Source organism: Octopus sinensis, linkage group LG4 (genome assembly GCF_006345805.1).
Source record: "Octopus sinensis linkage group LG4, ASM634580v1, whole genome shotgun sequence".
Taxonomy (NCBI): Eukaryota; Metazoa; Mollusca; class Cephalopoda; order Octopoda; family Octopodidae; genus Octopus; species Octopus sinensis.
The window spans coordinates 42,213,793-42,234,278 of NC_043000.1; the positions used below are offsets into that span (position 1 = coordinate 42,213,793).

At 37.9% G+C, this 20,486-nt stretch overlaps 2 protein-coding genes across 3 annotated transcripts in view; one reads left to right on the plus strand and one right to left on the minus strand.

Moving 5' to 3' along the window:
- The window catches only part of LOC115210439 (cilia- and flagella-associated protein 47-like), a 208,424-nt gene extending 191,798 nt beyond the window's left edge, over positions 1-16,626 (minus strand). For both annotated transcript variants that reach the window (XM_036501982.1, XM_036501983.1), the window contains exons 1-5: positions 16,444-16,626; positions 11,851-12,008; positions 9,378-9,585; positions 5,756-5,801; positions 3,542-3,770 (exon numbers count right to left, since the gene is read on the minus strand). In XM_036501982.1, coding sequence (XP_036357875.1) covers positions 3,542-3,697 — 156 coding nt within the window. In that variant the 5' untranslated portion in view covers positions 3,698-3,770; positions 5,756-5,801; positions 9,378-9,585; positions 11,851-12,008; positions 16,444-16,626. The remainder of the gene's footprint in view (positions 1-3,541; positions 3,771-5,755; positions 5,802-9,377; positions 9,586-11,850; positions 12,009-16,443) is intronic.
- Positions 16,627-17,997: 1,371 nt separating this feature from the next.
- LOC115210988 (dnaJ homolog subfamily B member 13-like) overlaps positions 17,998-20,486 on the plus strand; it is a 44,426-nt gene continuing 41,937 nt past the window's right edge. Inside the window, exon 1 of the mRNA XM_029779821.2 lies at positions 17,998-18,134. Within this exon, the coding sequence (XP_029635681.1) occupies positions 18,067-18,134 (68 nt within the window). The 5' untranslated portion in view covers positions 17,998-18,066. The remainder of the gene's footprint in view (positions 18,135-20,486) is intronic.

Here is a 20,486-nt window from a genome sequence, read left to right on the forward strand (position 1 = left end):
ACTGAGACAATATCCTCTCACTGCTATGTTTACGTTCGGAAAGCATGTGTATAAAATTATAGAATTATCTTGTTTGTTAATTGTTTAAATTATTTTCCATTGCTTTCGTTTTAGCCTTTCGTTTTTTTTTCTTAAGCAATGGAAAATAGTTTAAACAATACACGTTTATCTCAAAACAAAAAAAACCGAATAATTTTAGACACACGCGTAACAATTAAATTAATTTAATAATTAAGGAAAAAAAACGAAAGGCTAAAATTTAGGGTTAGGGTTAGGGTTAGGGTTGGGGTTAGGGTTAGGGTTAGTGTAGGGTTAGGGTAAGGGTTAGGGTCAGTGACAGGATGTTTACATCACATCTCCTCCCCTAGACCACAGAAGTAGTAGTAGTAGTAGTAGCAGTAATAATAATAATAATAATAATAAATACCCTGATGCAGTACCAGACAATGGCTCTCATGCCTTCTGATCTTAATGATTGGAAGTGTTATCATGTACATTGTTTTGTCTTTGTATAAAAGATGGGCTACAGCAAATATTCTGCTCAATACCACAGATTTGCTTGTCAGTTGTTTGACTTAACCAGTTGAGCATGTCCCTTAGTGGTTAACAATATGTACATCTCTGAGCACAAGTAGGAGTAGTGGGGGAGCATCATAGCCATGTGTTGAAAGGAATTCTTTGGGGTTTGAATAATTCACCTCTGGTTACACGGGTGTTTTGCTCATCTTTTGAGTGGATGGGCTACTCAGCCTCAAGAAAATTCCAACAGGGTCCCATTTGGAAGGTCATGCACTGTTTATCTTGATGTAAGGTCACCATGTTGTGCACATATGGTTGTAATACATGTGCCTGGTCTATCCTTATCAAATGGGCAGTCATGATGGGTATATTGGGCTTTGTATATTTGTACCCTAGTGTCACTTTGATGGTATGTATTGCTCTCTCACTCAATAATAATAATAGTAATAATAATGATAATCCTTTCTACTATAGGTACAAGGACTGAAATTAAGGGGATGGGACTAGTCAATTACATCAACCCCAGCTTATCACTGGTACTTAATTTATTGACCCCGAAAGGATAAAAGGCAAAGTCAACCTCAGCAGAATTTGAATACAGAACTTGAAGACAGCTGATATACTGCTAAGTATTTTGCCTGGTCTGCTAATGACTCAGCCAGCTCGCCACCTCAATGATAATAATGATAAAGTTTATTATTATTATTATTATTATTATTATTATTATTATTATTATTATTATTACTGTTAACTTACGGGGATGTAAACATTATTATTAAGGTAGTGGTGCAGCAAAAGACATTGATAGAATAAGTACTAGGCTTGAAAAACAAAGTACTGAGATCAATACATCTGACTAAAGTTCTTCAGGGCATTGCCGCAGCATGGCTGCAGTCAAACAACCGAAATAGGTAAAGCATACAAGGTAAAAGATATATGCGTGCATGTATGATGGTCAGCTGGAAAGTTCATAGGCTGACCAAGCTGCTCTGATGGAATGTAACCAAATAAGGCTTATTTTTCAACATGTAGTCCTCATTGCAGGCCACACACTCCTTCCATTGGTGTTGCAGTGCTTGGATCACATTGATGAAGAAGCTTTCAACCTGTTGGGCAAAACAATTGATCAAGAGCAGATATGGCATCATCATTACGGTGGTATTGGTTCCCAGGCGGCGAGCTGGCAGAAACGTTAGCACGCTGGGCGAAATGCTTTGCGGTATTTCGTCTGCGTTATGTTGTGAGTTCAAATTCCACCGAGGTCGACTTTGCCTTTCATCCTTTTGGGGTCGATAAATTAAGTACCAGTTACGCACTGGGGTCGATGTAATCGACTTAATACCTATGTCTGTCCTTGTTTGTCCCCTCTGTGTTTAGCCCCTTGTGGGTAATAAAGAAATAGGTATTGGTTCCCAGCAAATATTTTTCCATGCTGGGGAACAAATGATAGTCAAATAGTGAGAGTGATCAACCAGTTCAAAGTTACTGTCACGCACAACAGACGTTGAAGCCAATGACTTGGGTGCTGGCGCATTGTCCTGATGAAATAAGATCCCTTCTTCAGTCTTCCTGGCTATTTGGTCTTGATATTGTTATTATTACCTCCGTCTAAGCGAAGGTGGAGGTATTGTTTTCAGTCATGTTTGTTTGTTTGTTTGTCTGTGGACAAGATATCTCAGGAACCACAGGATGGAGTTGTATGAAACTTTCAGAGATGTTTGATCTCGAGACTTGCACGAACTGATTAGATTTTGGGATCGATATGGTACCAAACAAGGATTCTGGATTATTTTTCTGTTTTTTTTTTACTTAATTTTTGAGAGCGGTCGGTTTCATTTTTAGTATTCACGTTTGTGAGAGCAATCAAAATTATTTCAGATATTCTCATTTTAAAAATCATATCTGGCTAATTGTTGAGAGGACATTGGTGTTACCTTGGCAGAGGTTTGTGCTGTCTGAGTGCTCTTATTATCATTATTATTATTATTATTATTATTATTATTATTATTATTATTATTATTATCATTATTATATTATTATTATCATTATTATTATTATTATTCTATGTTTGACTTTTGCTTTATATTTGTACAAGTTGGCTCCAAGTCTCACCCAGAGACCTCAAGAGACAACAGGGTTGGAAGTTCATGTTGTTGTTATGCTAGTATGCCATATATTTGGGGGGTGGGGATGTTGTACTAATGAATGTCTAAAAAAAAAAAATTTTTTTTTTTTTTTTTTTTTTTAAACCGAAAATTATGGTTGTTTTAAACCTTGAGGTTACATAGAGAGTATTTTGCGTAGGATATGAGCAGTTCCCATGAGCACTATCTTTTGAACTTCTGCCATTTTTGGGTTTCCTGGTATCTGAGTTAGGTAGCTATCAGCCCCTTTTGCTATCATTCCCAGGGCACCTATGACAACAGGTATTGTTTTAGTCTTCAGCTTCCACATTTTGCTGATTTCTATTTCAAGATCTTATATTTGCTCAGTTTTTGGTAGGTCCTGACAGATACGTTTATATCGATGGGACAGTCATATCAATGAGGAGGCATGTTTTTGTTGAAGTCTTTCAATATGATGTCTGGCCTATTGCATCTATCTTCCTGTCAGTTTGAATGGTGAAGTTCCAGAGGAGTGAGATGTGGTCATTTTCAAGCACTGGGGGTGGTTTGTGTTCCCACCAGTTTTTCTCATGGGGCAACTCCAGGTTTTTACAGATTACCCAGTGAATATATTGTGCAGCTCTATCGTGCCTGTTGTATTATTATTATTATTATTATTATTATTATTATTATTATTATCATTATTATTATTTTTATTATTATTATTATTATTATTATTATTATTATCATTATTATTATTTTTATTATTATTATTATTATCATTATTATTATTATTATTATTATTATTATTATTATTATTATTATTATTATTATTATTATTATTATTATAAGGGGGAGGAAGAGAAGAACAAATGGGTAGTAGTGAAAAAATTCAAAGAAATATCATCAGAACTCACAGTTTCTTCCCCATCTGCCTTTTCATCAACAACAGCAACAAACTTTGCAGGAATCGGACTATTGTTGTACAAAGTGGCAAACTGGATTAAATCACAGCCATAATAGCAGTAACCAAACTGAATCTTTTCCATAATTTTCTCTGTTTCTGGGTCCATGAGTTCCAATTCTTGGTATATCACACGACCTGATATGATAACATGACGTGTTTCACTGTTTTCAAGTTTCACTCTAATAACAAAACAAAAAAAAAAAGAAAGAAAAGAAAAAGGGAAAGTGATTATATAAGGGCAGCAGTATAAATGTGCATTTAAGAATTTTCTTTTTTAACTAGATGGTTCTAGTTTCAATACCTCTGGTTTGTACCTGAGACAAGTATCTTCTACCATAGCTTGAAGTCACAAGAGTTTAATGAGAGTGAAATTTGAAAGATGGAATCTGCGTGGAAGTCATCATATCTTGTATCAACTGAGCTTATAAACTTATCTATCTATCTGTCTGTCCATCAATCTATCTTTCTTTCTATTTAGTTGTATGTTTGCATGTATAATATATGTGTTTATGTATGCATGTAAGTATGTATCATCAAAGAATGGCAGAATAAATGCATCAAACAAAGGTACCATGTGGTATTTCATTCCATTTATCATGTCCCTTTATGGCTGACTTTGACATTTTTACCTTATGCTACTACAACGAGAACCAGAACCAGAACCAGAAATGTCACTTGGCTTGACCCCTAGGGCTTCCTTTGATCATGATTGACCATGTCTCAGCACATGGAAAAATTCTTCTTTTGGACACAGGTCAGAATAACTTTTACTCTGGAGAAATGGATGCTCCTCATGTTGTAAATATTCCTGCTCCATGCCACCAATGTTGTCAAAGGGAAAGGCAAGGGAGCTGACATACCCTGTCACCAGTGCTGTTATGAGCAAACTCAGAATGCAAATCTGAGCTGAAATAAATACTGCAAGACAGCTGGTTTCATACTAAAACAGTTACATTGCTCTGCTGTCCTGGGTTCATACTTCATTTATATTTCTTTACTACCCACAAGGGGCTAAACACAGAGGAGACAAACAAGGATAGACAAAGGGATTAAGTCGATTACATCGATCCCAGTGTGTAACAGGTACTTAATTTATCGACCCCGAAAGGATGAAAGGCAAAGTCGACCTCGGCGGAATTTGAACTCAGAACGTAACGGCAGACGAAATACCTGTTTCTTTACTACCCACAAGGGGCCAAACACAGAGAGGACAAACAAGGACAGACAAACGGATTAAGTCGATTACATCGACCCCAGTGCATAACTGGTACTTAATTTATCGACCCCGAAAGGATGAAAGGCAAAGTCGACCTCGGCGGAATTTGAACTCAGAACGTAACGGCAGACGAAATACCTGTTTCTTTACTACCCACAAGGGGCCAAACACAGAGAGGACAAACAAGGACAGACAAACGGATTAAGTCGATTACATCGACTCCAGTGCATAACTGGTACTTAATTTATCACCCCCGAAAGGATGAAAGGCAAAGTCGACCTCGACGGAATTTGAACTCAGAACGTAACGGCAGACGAAATACAGCTGCACATTTCGCTCGGCATGCTAACATCTTTGCCAGCTTGCTGCCTTCATACTTCATTTCACCAATCTATGGAGAGTGGAAGGCAACGTTGCCTTTGGCAGAGTTTGTCTTCATAATGAAGAGAATCAGAAAATATTTTACAAAGTGTTTTGTTTGATGCTTTAAGGATTCTGCCAAACCACTGCCTTTAGTGGTTCACATAGTAAATGCAGGCCTATAAAAAGTTGTCTTAGGGTACTCACAGTCCAACGACAGAGACAAGTGAAAGAATAAAATCATATCAATTAATGGAATTTGGTAGTTATTTGTTGCAAGTAAAGTGTAGAGATTTAGTGACTTATTAAGCAACTGGTAAATAGAATAATTGGCAGCTAAAGATGAAGACTATGACAATTTGAATGGTCTTTCCTCAGAACATCAATACACTTGACTACCCAAAGCATTTAAAACTCAATGAATTTAAAACCTTACCGGAATGATTTATGCCTAAAAAGACAACCAAGCACATTCCCCAGGCTCTGTTTTTATCTGTTTTATTTGTTGGTACTGTTGATGATTCAGACATGCAACAGATTTAAAGCCAAAGGCTTTAAAATAACTAGATGCAAAATCAAATTACTTGCCTTGCTACTTCTTGAAATGTTCTGGCTCAGTTGCACAATACTGAATCTGTCATAAGAATGTAGAAATACAAAGTATGTTAAAAAAGTATGCTTGGTAATGTGTGATAGCAAAGCATTATGTGTATGCATGCACATGTAAGAGTTCGCCTTCTCACATACACATACAAATTCTGTGCATGTGTGTGTGTATTTTATCATCATCATCATCAAACATCCATTTTCCTTGTTGGTATGAGTAGGATAGTTTCACTGGAGCTGGTAAGGCTGGGGTTGCATCAAGCTTTGTTGTCTGTTCTGGCATGGTCTCTATAGCTGGATGCCCTTCCTAATGCCAACTACTTTATAGAATGTAACTGGGCATTTTTTATGGGGTACAAGCAGTGGTATCAATTCTGCTGTGGCAGACAGTTCTTCTTGAGTACAGTAAGGCACCAGATATCTCAGTCTTATATATATATATATATATATATATATATACATATATATATGTACATATATACTTACACATATACTTACACATAGGTGCAGGAGTGGCTGTGTGATAAGTAGCATGCTTACCAACCACATGGTTCCAAGGTCATTCCCACTGCGTGGCACCTTGGGCAAGTGTCTTCTACTATAGCCTTCGGCCGACCAAAGCCTTGTGAGTGGATTTAGTAGATGGAAACAGAAAGAAGCTCGTTGTATGTATGTATATATGTGTATGTGTGTGTCTTTGTTTGTGTATCTGTGTTTGTCCCCACAACATCGCTTGACAACCGATGGTGGTGTGTTTATGTCCCCATAACCTTGCAGTTCAGCAAAAGAGACTGATGGAATAAGTACTAGGCTTACAAAGAATAAGTCCTGGGGTCGATTTGCTCGACTGAAGGTGGTGCTCCAGCATGGCCGCGGTCAAATGAAACAAGTAAAAGAGTAAAGAGTAAAGAGAGTATAAGGGGAGGAATTACAACCGTGTTTCGTGGTCTGCTACCACAGCAGCTCCTTTATAGGATCCAGTTAGCTCAAGACATCATCAGGAGGAACCACATCCGGTTTCGGCCCCTACACCTCTACTGTCTTGACGTGGCGGGCCCCCTTCCTTTCGGAGGTGTCTTCAGCTCTGGTGTTGGGTGCATGTCTTCTTTCTTCTTCTTTCTTCTGTTCCCTGGCCTCTTCGATGTATCGTCAGCGAGTGTCAGCCGGAGACTGACTGTCTTGTCAAATTTCTCCCTTTAAATACCTGCCGCATAGGCTCCAGCAGGCAGCCCCAGCAAGTTGTCACGTGGAAAAGTTAAGGAAGCTATTAACTTCTTCTCTCCTTGCATGAAGGGCAGATTGTATGCTGCTTGTGTACAAAGTTCAATGCTGTGTAGTAATGAGATATGGATAATGAATGAAAATGTACTTCAGTTGGGGGAGAAATGAAATGAGCATACTCCCACAAGCAGAGTCGTATTAGTGTGTGTGAATGACATGAGTCAAATTTATTTGAGAAATAAACAGGATATAAGAGGACTCAGTTGTAGAGAATAAAAATAAGACAGCTTATATATGGATAGGCGCAGGAGTGGCTGTTTGGTAAGTAGCTTGCTAACCAACCACATGGTTCTGGGTTCAATCCCACTGCGTGGCATCTTGGGCACGTGTCTTCTGCTATAGCCCCGGGCCGACCAATGCCTTGTGAGTGGATTTGGTAGACGGAAACTGAAAGAAGCCTGTCGTATATATGTACATATATATATATAAGTGTGTGTGAATATGTTTGTGTGTCTGTGTTTGTTCCCCTAGCATTGCTTGACAACCGATGCTGGTGTGTTTACGTCCCCGTTACTTAGCGGTTCGGCAAAAGAGACTGATAGAATAAGTACTGGGCTTACAAAGAATAAGTCCCGGGGTCGATTTGCTCGACTAAAGGCGGTGCTCCAGCATGGCCGCAGTCAAATGACTGAATCAAGTAAAAAGAGTATATAATGCACATGGAAGATGGTAGATGGATGAAGAAGTGCCAGGAAATCCTAGAGGAAGAAATCCCTGGAAAGAGAGACCAAGGAAGATATGGGGGTGAAAGCTGACCTCAAGATATGGAACCTCACCAAGGAGATAACCAAAAAAAAAAAAACATGATAAATGGTGGAAGACTGTATGAGAAAGGACCCATCTAATCTATGCAAGCATGGAAAAACTGAAGTAAGAATGATGATGATGACAACACACACACGACTTCATTTCTCTCTCTCTCTCTCTCTCTCTCTCTAAGCTCGCAGGCATATGTCTCATGTGTCTACTACTGCTACTGTTTCTCTTTCCCAATGATGATTGAATAGTGTGGAATTTCTTTAAATCAATTGATAGCCAGTGTATAACTCTGTTTATCTTCTCCCTGTGCTGTTCTCCCCCTCCTTAGGTCACTCTTTCATTGACATTCAGTATTTCCTTGCTACCACCATTTCAACTACCTATCATCTGTGCTCTCTCTCTTCAGCTAGCATTATCACATCCTTCCAGACTACTCCAACTTCATTTTTACCTGATCATGAACATCCATCGCACTTTCTTTCACAAAACTAAAACAATTTCTGTGACTATCACTCACTCTCCTTTAACCTGAAAACATATAGCTATCATTACAGCTCCACTTATTGTTCCTATCAAACTGTCTCTCCTCATTTACCATCGTCTTCCACATTATCACTGCTCCTCTTCTGCCATACTATCTTTTCCTTCTCCCGTGGCCGTTGCTAGCTTCGTCTGGTCTCCGTGCCGGTGGCACATAAAAACCACCATCCGATCGTGGCCGTTTGCCAGCTCCGTCTGGCACCTGTGCCGGTGGCACGTAAAAAGCACCCACTACACTCACGGAGTGGTTGGCATTAGGAAGGGCATCCAGCTGTAGAAACACTGCCGGATCAGACTGGACCTGGTGCAGCCTTCTGGCTTCCCAGACCCCAGTTCAACCGTCCAACCCATGCTAGCATGGAAAGCGGACGCTAAACGATGATGATGATGATCTACACTTGCCCTCGATTCTACCCTCACTACCATTTATGTTTTCCGGACCAAATGCAGACAACATAGAATATTGAGGATTCCTTTCTGTCCTGGAGGGTGCAAAGCAACTTCTCTAATTGGTGCAACAGTAAAAAGCACCAGACACATACAGTAGAATGCTTGGCAAATGAGGAGAAATTATTTGGTCAAAAGGATTCCTTAGTTTGTTTAGTCAAAGACACGAGCAACTCTCTAGTGTTTGACTATCATCATCATCATCATCATCGTTGTTTAACGTCTACTTTCCATGCTAGCATGGGTTGGACGATTTGACTGAGGGCTGGCGAACCAGATGGCTGCACCAGGCTTCAATCTTGATCTGGCAGAGTTTCTACAGCTGGATGCCCTTCCTAACGCTGGATGCACTTCCAAACAAGTACTTACTTTTTGACACCAGAAAAAGGAAACAAATAAAATAATATATATTAGCAACAGAGGCAGTACAAATACTGAAAGATAGTATTAGTATATATTAATAACAGAAGAAACATTAATATAGAAAGGTAATATTGTACCATAATGGGTTTTGGTGCAAAATGCGCAATATTACCTTTTGGTATAAATAAAATAATAATGATGGAAATAGACTTACAGTAATCAACTGGGTTGATCGTGCAGGCACAACCCCATCTTTTGGGCTCATTAACAAGGGTGTGTTTCCTGAATACTTGACCTTGAATTCTCCTGGGATAAAGCCTTCATTTCTAATTTCGAAAGACCTTGTGTTCACCTCATTGTTGCCCACCATGCAGCCAAAATCTACTTCTCCACTAACAGACAAGATACAGCATGGGGAAGACCTGTTGTAGAAAGAGAAAAAAAAATGACAAAAAACAAGGGAAAAAGCAAACAAATTGTTTTAGGGATGATGATGATGGTTGAAGCAGAAATAGGTTTTGAAGTGAACACTGATGCTGATAGGAATGATAATGGTGATAATGACAAAGTTGATGACACTGATTAATGCAGATGTTCATGATGATGATAATGATGCTGATGCTCTTGAGCTGTTGCTGTTGAGCGAACAGTCTTCGTCCCAGAGCTCGCAAGATGGGAGAAGTCCGAAACGTGATCCTCCGCTATTTGTAAGACTCGCAGAAGAGAAAGCAGGTCAACCCCCGACACCGAGAGCATCGACGGATGGATGGATGAATGCGTATCCAAGCTCAGTGGTTGCGTAGGAAGTCGGGGACAAGAAACAGGAAGAAAGAGTGAGAGAAAGTTGGGGTGAAAGAGTACAACAAGGGTTGCCAACACCCCCTGCCGGAGCCTCGTGGAGCTTTAGGTGTTTTCACTCAATAAACACACACAACGCCCTGTCTGGGAATTAAAACCGCGGTCCTCTGACCGTGAGTCCACTGCCTTAACCACTGGGCCATTGCACCTCCACTGCTGATGCCGATAATGATGATGGTGAAGATGTGGAAGAGGTGGATAGTGATTCTTCTCCTGAAAATATGAGAGCATCAAGATGACAACAACAACTATAATAGTTCCAAATTTTGGCATAAGACCAGCAACTTCAGGGTGGAACTAAGTCAATTACATCAATCTCAGTCTTCAATTGGTACTATTTTATCCACCCCAAAAGGATGAAAGGCAAATTCAACTTTGGCAGCATGGAAAATCAGAATGTAAAATGCCAGAAGAAATCCACAAAGAATTTTGTCCAACACGTAAATGATTCTACAAGCTTGTGGCCTTAATGATAATAATATTTGTAATGAATTTAATAATGATTGAAATAATAAGAGTAGCATAATTTGAAAAATGAGAGCAATGATGTAGTGTACTGTAGCTAATGACAGAGACACAGCAATGACAACAAACAAGGGAGACTGTGTGTAGTTGCTTCACCTGCTAGAAATAAGGAAGAAAGTTTTTATTTAAAGTTATTGCATATGAGGCACAGTAAAGCAGAAACTGTGTCTCATTCACACATTCCATTTTTGCTATAATTTCTATAGATAGATGCCTTTCCTATCACCAACCACATTACAGAGTGCACTGGGTGTGTTTTGTCATGCCTGCAGTAACGGAGAGATTGTTTTGTCCCTGGTTGCTAACAAAATCATCAAAAGTAGTCAACAAGATAGATCCTCAATCAAATAGAAATAGAGACCAAGTCTCCTTCAATTCATATTCAACCATCTTAAAATGGAAGGACTCAATGGATATTGTCTTCTGAAATACATTATGCTTGAAAAAAGAAAGATGATGAAATTATCATGACTAGAATATCTTAGACTGTAAATCTTGTTTGATCAGCACTGGCCTGGGGGTTAAAAAACAGAAACATCAAAGAACTATATGAGCCAATGACAGAATTTTCATGTGGTCATTTGACCTTCTAGAAATAACACTGAAATTGTTCCTAAAATTACACCTTAAAAATGGAATGATAGATTGGATAATATTGTACCAGATACATATTGGCTTAAAAAAAGAAAAAGGACAAGGAAAATAATTTGAGCTTATCACAGAGTGAGTCATTTTGATCATAGACTTGTAGAATCAGATATGATTTGTGGTTGAATAACCACCACCATCCTCCACCCTCACGGACTAATACTGCCACCACTATCAATGACTTGATTCTATTTGTTGCATTAGTATATGACATTTAACAACTATTTTTATGGTTTAACTCTTCAACATTTAAATTGGCTATATCTGGCCCAAACATTCTTCCAGTTTTACGTTCAAAATAGCTGGATCTGGCTTCTCACACTTACCCTACAATTTCATTCTAAAAGTAAACCATCACAACATCAAAATCTCAAAGCTACAGCATAATGCATGATTGATTTAAAGCAATGACAATGAATAAGTGTTACGTTTGACAGAGTAATCTGTATGCTAAAAGATTAAAGGATCACATCATGAAAATCTCAAATCTATGAGATATTTACATGATTAATTTAATATAACATGAATGAATGAACATTATATTTGACAAAGTAATCTGAATGATGAAGAGTTATCTTTAATCTGTTTCAGTCATTAGACTGCAGCCATGCTGGGGAACCACTTTGAAGAATATGTGAAGAAAAGAAAATGCTTACACAATTAGTGGAACTTCGACTCTGTCTTCTCCACTGCAAATAATCAATCTGTCCTTCAAAGAGTACCCATCAAATGTACCCTTGTATATAACTGGTATATTCACAGTCAAACCTGCAGCTAGGGCTCTCTCTGACTTTTTGGATTTCATTTCAAATTCCTGTATGTTGAAAAACAAAAATCAAACAATCTAACAAAATGAAAGCAATAATTTTATTTCATGTTTTTTTTTAGGATTTTTACAATTATAAAGTATTTGAAATGAGCATCAATGATGTGGGTGAGGGAGGGTCATTCAACTTGCTAGTTGTAGCTCTCAAATAACACCTTACCATCTTTAAAAAGAGCAAAACAGGCTGACAATGCAACCTTAGATGTGCTATGGTTGGAGGAGGGAGGAGGGAGTAAAGGGAGGGGGGTGAAGGGAGGAGGGTGAAGGGAGGAGGGGAGTGGTGAAGGGAAGAGGAGGGTGGTGAAGGGAGGAGGGAAAAATGAGGAGGTGGAAGCCAAAACTATCAACTTTATCCAATACTTCTTCCTAAGAATGTCCTCCGTCTAGAGGTTCCTTCATCTTCTTAAGTTTTTTGTCTCTGCTCACCACTATTGGGGGCAGAGATAGTTGTCTGCAAGTGCAAGCCCCGTGAGTCAGAGTGGCTGTTCCAGAGCATCTCCCTTGCCATCCTTTTCCAGTTTGTCTGCTCGGACCATGACTTATAGAAAATTGCCGTCTGACTTGCAAGTTCCACTCCTTAATGTAAAGTTACTCCATATGTGTGTGTGTGTGTGTGTGTGTGTGTGTGTGTACTTCTGAAGTGGTCTTACACTTTACTTAACAAACAGTTTTAAATATTGGTGATGACAGCCTGCAAAAAGTAGGCAGCTGTTGAAGAACATCAATTACATCAGCTGACCTAACAGGTATCAAAGAGCTTGTGAAGACCATCATGAGTACAACTATTCCCCACTACCAGACCAATCCATTAAGATAACTATCTTTAGCACTTATCTTTTACTTATTTCCATCATTGGACAGCAGCCATACTGGGATTCACTTTACCTTCAAGGGTTTAGTCGGAAAAAAAATCAACACTAGTACTCATCTTTTTTGAACTTTGATACTTGTTCTATCAGTCTCTTGCTCAGAGTAATGTGTAAAGTTAATGTCTTGTGTTGCACATTCTGGTTGGGACCTCTCTTTCACTTTGGCTAGGGGACTTAATTCATCATCAAATAAATACCAGGGCTGTGGAGTCGGAGTCGGTAAAATGGACCACAATCACTTAATTACATAGAGGAGAGGGAGTTAAAGGTTTTTGTTTTGACTCCACAGCCCTGATAAATACATCACTCTGTTGTAAGCATTTGAGCCAGGTTTTCAATCTAAGGATACCTTCTCTTCCACCCACCACCATTAGAAACACTAACAAATGGTTATACAGTGATCCCTTGCTATTTCGTGGTTCAACTATCGCAGATTCACAACTTCGTGGCTTTTTAAAATATATATATATATATGAACACCTAAAATTTTTCATTAAATCCATTAAAATATTAATAATAAATATCATTTCCTAGTCTACGAAAAACAAAACAATCGTAAGATAGCAAAAAAGCATATACAGAGGTATTTGAACTTAAGACAGGCTGTGATTGGTGCAATGGAGAGAGATGACGAATCACAGCTTTCTATTTTGTAATTGGGCCTGTCATTGGTGCTTTGACCAATGCTCAGATCCGCAGCATCTTCTCTTGTCTCTCTCTCTCGCAGCCATTTCGCTTCAAGCCTTCTCGCCCAGGAAAGGGCATCGCCATCAGCTTCATCATCAAAATTTCTACTGCGCAGCAAATTCATTACCATCATCATTCAAATTTTACTTCAACTTCTTTCGTGTTGAGTACAGTAACAATCTTTATTTTTTTAAATCTAAAGTATTATTGCTTAACAGTTGTCCTTGTTATTAATAGACTACTGTAACGGGTGGGTTGTTAACAGTACAGGGAGGGTTTTAACCCTTTCATTACTGTATTTATTTTGAAATGCTCCGTGTTTCTTTCAATTATTTTAAATATAACAAAGAATTTAGTAAAATAACTTAGTTATTATTGAGCTAGTGTTAGGAATGTAAATTGTAACTAAAGCTTGGTGGAATATTTTAATTCAAAACTTATGAAAACAAGACATTTTACCACATAGCCAGAGCCGGTTTTGGCTGGGTTAGTAACAAAAGGGTTAAAAGTCCAAATACACGTTAAATAAATACTGTAAATATGGTGTCCCTACTTCGCGGAAATTCAGTTATCGCGGCTGGTCTCGGAACCAATCTCCCGTGATAAACGAGGGATCACTGTATGTATTGCTCTTCCTCATGTGACTAAGCAATAAAAAAAAATGAAACAAAATAAAATAAAAGCTTATACTTCAAGTCTCTATCTTAAAGAGACATCATAAAACTTCCAATTCTCTGAAATATTAGATCTTAATGGAAGAAACAACCACTGGCTCGGGAATGGAATTTGCTTAGGGGGTGCAAACCCAAGTCCAAAAATATTTACAAGCAAGGTCTTGTTTTTTTTTTTTTGTTATTTATTTTTGTGTTTTGTTCTTTGAGAAGGAACTTAACTTCAAGCTACGTTTTTACACATTACTTTTTATTTCCCGTTTTCTAAACCTGAGGGCTGCAAATTTTGGTTCTGCACTCCACAAAATTTCCAGGGGGTGCACTTGCACCACCTGCACCCACTGTTCCCGGGCCCATGGAAACAACCTTAAATTAAACTTGCTAAAGTCTGGAATCCAAGGAGGCTGATAAGTATCTGCATCAGCAATATCTTATGGAAAGAAGAGTTCATAGAACGTTGAATAGTTTATCTGCAGTGAGGAAAACATTATCAAGAGGAGGTGCAGGTAAGGCTGTTTGGTAAGAAATTTGCTTCTCAACTGCATGGTTCCAGGTTCAGTCTCACAGCATAGCACCTTGGACATGTGTCTTCTACTATAGCTTCGGGCTGACCAAAGCCTTGAGAATGAATCTGGTAGATGGAAACTGAAAGAATGTCGTCATGTACAGGTGTGTATGTGCTTGTATTAGTAAACAGAAACAGAAAGAAATCCACCGTATGAAATAATAATAATAATGAAATTATTGTATACAGTGCTCAGGTGTACCACAACTTCTCAGAAAGTGCATCTAAAGTATATGCAGTAATGTACAAATGTCTGGAAAGCGAACAATGTATGAGTCAGAAACATGCTTGTGTGTGTATGGAGGGGAGAAAATCAGGTGTAGTGTTGGTGAATCTCAGGAAGCATGGAAGTTTTGAAGGATGCAGTGCTCCGACAACTAACAACTGATGCCGGCAGTTTGTTCCATGCCTCAGCAACTCTCAGCGTGAAAAAATGTTTCCTAAAGTCATGGGAGCTGTGCTGTTTTCTGACTTTGTAAATATGTCCACGGGTGTTAGATAGGTGGAGTTATATATATGTGTGTTGTGTGTGTGTGTGTGTGTGTGTGTATGCGTGCGCCTGCGTCTGTGCCCCCTCCCCGCACGATCCTCGTAACTTAGCAGTTCAGTTCATCAAAAGAGACCGATAGAATAAATGACAGGCTTAGAATAAAAGCAAAAGTATTGGATTCCTCAAGGCGATGCCTCCCCATGGCCACATGACGCACAGTATCTATGCATTACAATCACCGACAGACGTGTGCTGTGCCTTCCTTAAATCGTTTTGCATAAGAACATAACTACAATGGACTCGGTTGTTCGCAGGTAACTAGTAACATGCCGCCACCACCCTGGTCCACTTGACAGGTTCTTCTCTCCTCTCGTACACCCGCTCCACTTCTCATCACCTATATTGTGCCTACCACTCCGCCCATTTCCATTATGCATTATGAGTTAACTCTCCTCCTATCCCTATGTCCTCCACACTTACACCACATGCCCACTCTTTTCTTAATAGAACGTTAAAATTTGAGATTTCCTTCCCTTTCTCATTTTCTTCCTTGCTGCATTTGTTGACTTTCATTTCTTCAAGGACCCCCAATAATATCGATCTCTCTAAGCCCGGAGGACCTGCAGAAGTCATAGATATAACACTTTCTTCAAAACCAATGAAAACAAGAATAAAGAAATAAATGAATGAATGTGGCTGTGTGGTAAGTAGCTTGCTAACCAACCACATGGTTCCGGGTTCAGTCCCACTACGTGGCATCTTGGGCAAGTGTCTTCTGCTATAGCCCCAGGCCGACCAATGCCTTGTGAGTGGATTTGGTAGGCGGAAACTGAAAGAAGCCTGTCGTATATATATGTATATGTATTAATGTGTGTGTGTGTGTGTGTGTGTGTTTGTCCCCCCTAGCATTGTTTGACAACCGATGCTGGTGTGTTTACGTCCCCGTCACTTAGCGGTTCGGCAAAAGAGACCAATAGAATAAGTACTGGGCTTACAAAAGAATAAGTCTCGGGGTCGATTTGCTCGACTAAAGGCGGTGCTCCAGCATGGCCGCAGTCAAATGACTGAAACAAGTAAAAGAGTAAAAGAGTAAGAGTAAATAAATAAATAAATAAATAAATGACGCAAAGACTTTACTTACCTCTGATTTTGGTGGATGTAACTCGATTGTTCTTAAGTTATTGCTGACATTGGTAACTAGGACGTTCTCTTCGTGCCACCTATCGCTTATGAAATTAATATACGGTGGGTGAATTGATATGACTCTGTTGCCGGTCTTGGCCATTTTGCACACAATCCGCGTTGACAAGTAAACAACATTGAATGTTTTCAAACTTCGCTGAGTAGGTTACGGTTGCGAGATATTCTTTTATTCATTCAATTAGTTTCGTATATGTATCTCGACCAAAATTAATTTTTTCGTCTTAGTCTTCTGCTATAGAACCCTACCATTCACGCCCTGGACGTTTTTATAGAAATATATATTTTTATAGAAATACCAGTACATAACAAGTACTATTTTTACGGCCCGATGGAATAATTTAAAGGCAAAGTTGACCTCGACTTATATCTATCTATCTATCTATCTATCTATCTATCTATCTCTATCTATCTATCTATCTATCTATCTATCTATCTATCTATCCGATCCCTTTTGATTGCCTTTTTTTCCCCCGCCCCTTTTGATCAGAACTTAGCAATTTTTCTGTCCACCCCCTTTTTCTTTTTCATTTTCGACAAGAAAAGCTCTATATTTGTATTTGTACCCACTTTGTGACCAATGAAGAAAGTTATCTATCTATCTATCTATCTATCTATCTATCTATCTATCTATCTATCTATCTATCTATCTACCTGTGTGCCTGTGCGCGCACGTTATTCTTAATCAAGAATATTGTTGACAGGGACTTCGAAGTTTTGGTCAGTTAAACCGTCGTAGGGCAGCCAGTCCATTGACGGCTTAACTGGCCGACACTTCGAAGCTACTGTCAACAACATTCTTGTTAAAGAATAATAAATTTGTACTCTACAAAAGTATAGAGAAACCCGTCAGATTAATGTAAAATTGTTTTTATTATAATTGAACATAAAAACAAACATTAACACACACACACACACACACACGCGCGCACAGTAAAAGAAAACGAATTGTAAAGGATAAAGGATTTCTTAGTGTATATCTTGAAACTGTGTCAGTCATGTTTTATATCTAAAGATTGGTGAGATAGATTAATAAAAAAATATATAGAAAAAATAACTAAAATTGTTTTTATTACGGTAAAAACAAACCGATATGTAAAATCCGCGCGTATCATAGATTCACTGTTTGTAAACATAAAATAATCTTGCTATTTTTTTTTTTATGAATTTATTTATATAAGATAGAATTGAAATAAATTTGAAAAAAAAAAAAGGTCAGTGTTTAGTATTTCTCACAGCAGACGAACTTTAACTTTTTCTAAACCGGTTGCGGAAAAAAGCTGGAAAATTAATTGGTTCTAACACTAAGGTAAACAAAGAAATAATTCATCTTCTATAAAACAATTAGGAGAAATTCTCCAAAGAAGGTTGTGCGCGCGCACACACACACACACTCATGTACGTACATAATACGTAACTATCAGATTTGTGGCTAGCTCTAAAATTACTATGGCAACAGTTACTAGCAAGTTATTGTTTACGTATATATAAAATGTTATAGTAATATTTTTACCTCTTCTCTCTTTTTCACTATATCTTAATACAATTCACTCGTAAAATTAACATGGGAATCGATTACTATGAAATACTAGATATTACCAGGAGTGCAACGGATGCTGAGATAAAGAAAAGGCAAGTTAGTTCAATTGTAATGTCGAATCGTATGCAGTTGCTGACATATAAGCATAAATTACATTGTATTATTTAATATTCCTTTTGAATAAGATTAACGAATGTAATAGCAATGATAGAACATTATAAAAAAAAAAAAGTTACAAAGTGATGAAATTATTGTGATCTACGTGTGGCTGATAAAGGAAAGTATGTCCCATGGTGAAAGCTGTAGATGTGATAGAAATATTGTGCGTTTGCGCGCATGTATAACTTCGGATCTTTTCCTTTTGAACGGCAGTTTTCAACACAATTTCTAGTTAACTAAACACTTTTGAACTTCGTATACTGGTAGAATGTATCAAAATAAAACATTTTTTTTTCTCTTGGCTTTCTTGAGAAAATTGTAATTTGTAAGTTTAACGTAGTTTAATTTTTCGAATTTTAACCAATCGATTGCCTCTATTGAGCTAAAATCATTTGCTGCGTCTAAAACTGAGACAACATTCGTTTCGTTTTTGTTTTGAGTTTTTGCTATCGTTTTAGCCTTTCGTTTTTTTTTTTCTTAATTGTTAAATTAAAATTATTTTCCATTGCTTTCGTTTTAGCCTTTCGTTTTTTTTTCTTAATTGTTATCCTTAAATTAATTTAACAATTAAGAAAAAAAATAAACGAAAGCAATGTTTCTATCTATCTATCTGTCTGTCTGTCTGTTTGTCGTCGCCTGGGTCAGACAGAATTCATTGATGCAAGTTTCCTAGGGCTGGCCCCATGCTCCTTCTATCCCCACCCTTTCCAACAAAATTAACATTTCCCCATGGGGGAACTTGTTTTCATAGAAGACTGAAAATGACTAATACCACTTAGATGATGGTGACGCTCGTTTATTATAATCATTTGATGTCAACACAAAGACACCCAAGCACACAACACAGCGCTGGATAAAACATAAGGCAAAATAAAGAGGGAAGTAAAGAATACGTACACTACCCATTTACGGCGTGTATTTATTTATTATTTTTTTTTCGGATTTCTGTTTTTGATATAGAATACAATTTTGCACAAAAATCACGTTTTCAACTTTTCTATTTCCCACCACCTTTAATTTTTAACTTTTTTCCCAATTTTTAAAAATCCTTACAGAAAAATGGGTACTACTGAAATAGGGAGGTCCCTTAATGGTCGTATTTAAATACAGAGGTTTCGACGCATTTACGTAACCATAACCCTAACCCTAACGAGTGTGCATTGTAAAAACATATCGTTGTGTTGATGCATCGGGACCTCTGTATTTATGTACAAACCTGGAAAACTTTTTTTTCAAATTTTAATTCCCCCTCCCCTACCCACACATCACCTCTCCGATTTCAAAAGACTATGAGTCCTCACCCCACCCGTTGGTAAGTGCGCATTTTTTCCTTCATATTCGTTTACTTGACATTGTTTTACACATATTAAGCTATTTTTTACCCATTTTTTTGCCCAGGTCTGAAACTGGAGCTTAATAAAAGGAAAAAAAATAAATAAGGGGGTGTAAAGGGTGGAACTGGAGGACAGTCAACCCCATCCCCTAAACTGACCTTTCTGATTTTTTTATCACCGGATTCCTATATTTTTGATGATGGAGATTCCAAACATGCAAAAACCCCATTTTCAAAATTTTTAATCCCCCCACCCCTTATTTTTTTCCCAACCATTTCTTCTTGTTCCTGTTTTCAATATAGGAGATTAGGATTTTTCCCAGAATAACAGGTTTTCAAAATGTTAACCCTAACTCAGCCCAAATTTTAAATGGTAAATGTAAAGAATCTTTCCCAATGACAAATTTAAAAAAACCCAGTTTTCTACAGTAAAATCAATGTGTAGATTATGAAAAACACTATAAAAATTAGGGGAAACTATGAGTGTTATGTACTAAGGTAAAACGTGTGCACACCACTTAACTCTAACCCCAAAACTAAGCCTAAAACTAACCCTAAAACTAACTCTAACACTAACCCTAACCCTAACCAATGTGCACATGCTTTACCTTTGCCCAACGTTCTATGGTAAAATAAATGTGTATATTAGAAAACAATTATCAAAAAATTGATCAAGCTTACCGTTTCAAATATATCCACATTTTTAAGAGGGTCCCGGATACAGTTTGCTGCTCTCCGTAAGAAAGCGACGGAGACGTTCAGCATAATTTGGAATAGACTTAATGAACAGATATCTCACCATAATCTACTTGAGGTACTTACATCACCTCCCAGGTCTCCAAACCATTTCCTTCACAAATTGTACTCGGAACCCTCCTAAAATGTGAGTATCTCTGAAATGGTTAGTTTGCCCGCTATTTTAATATGTTTTCCGTAATGTATACATCCATGT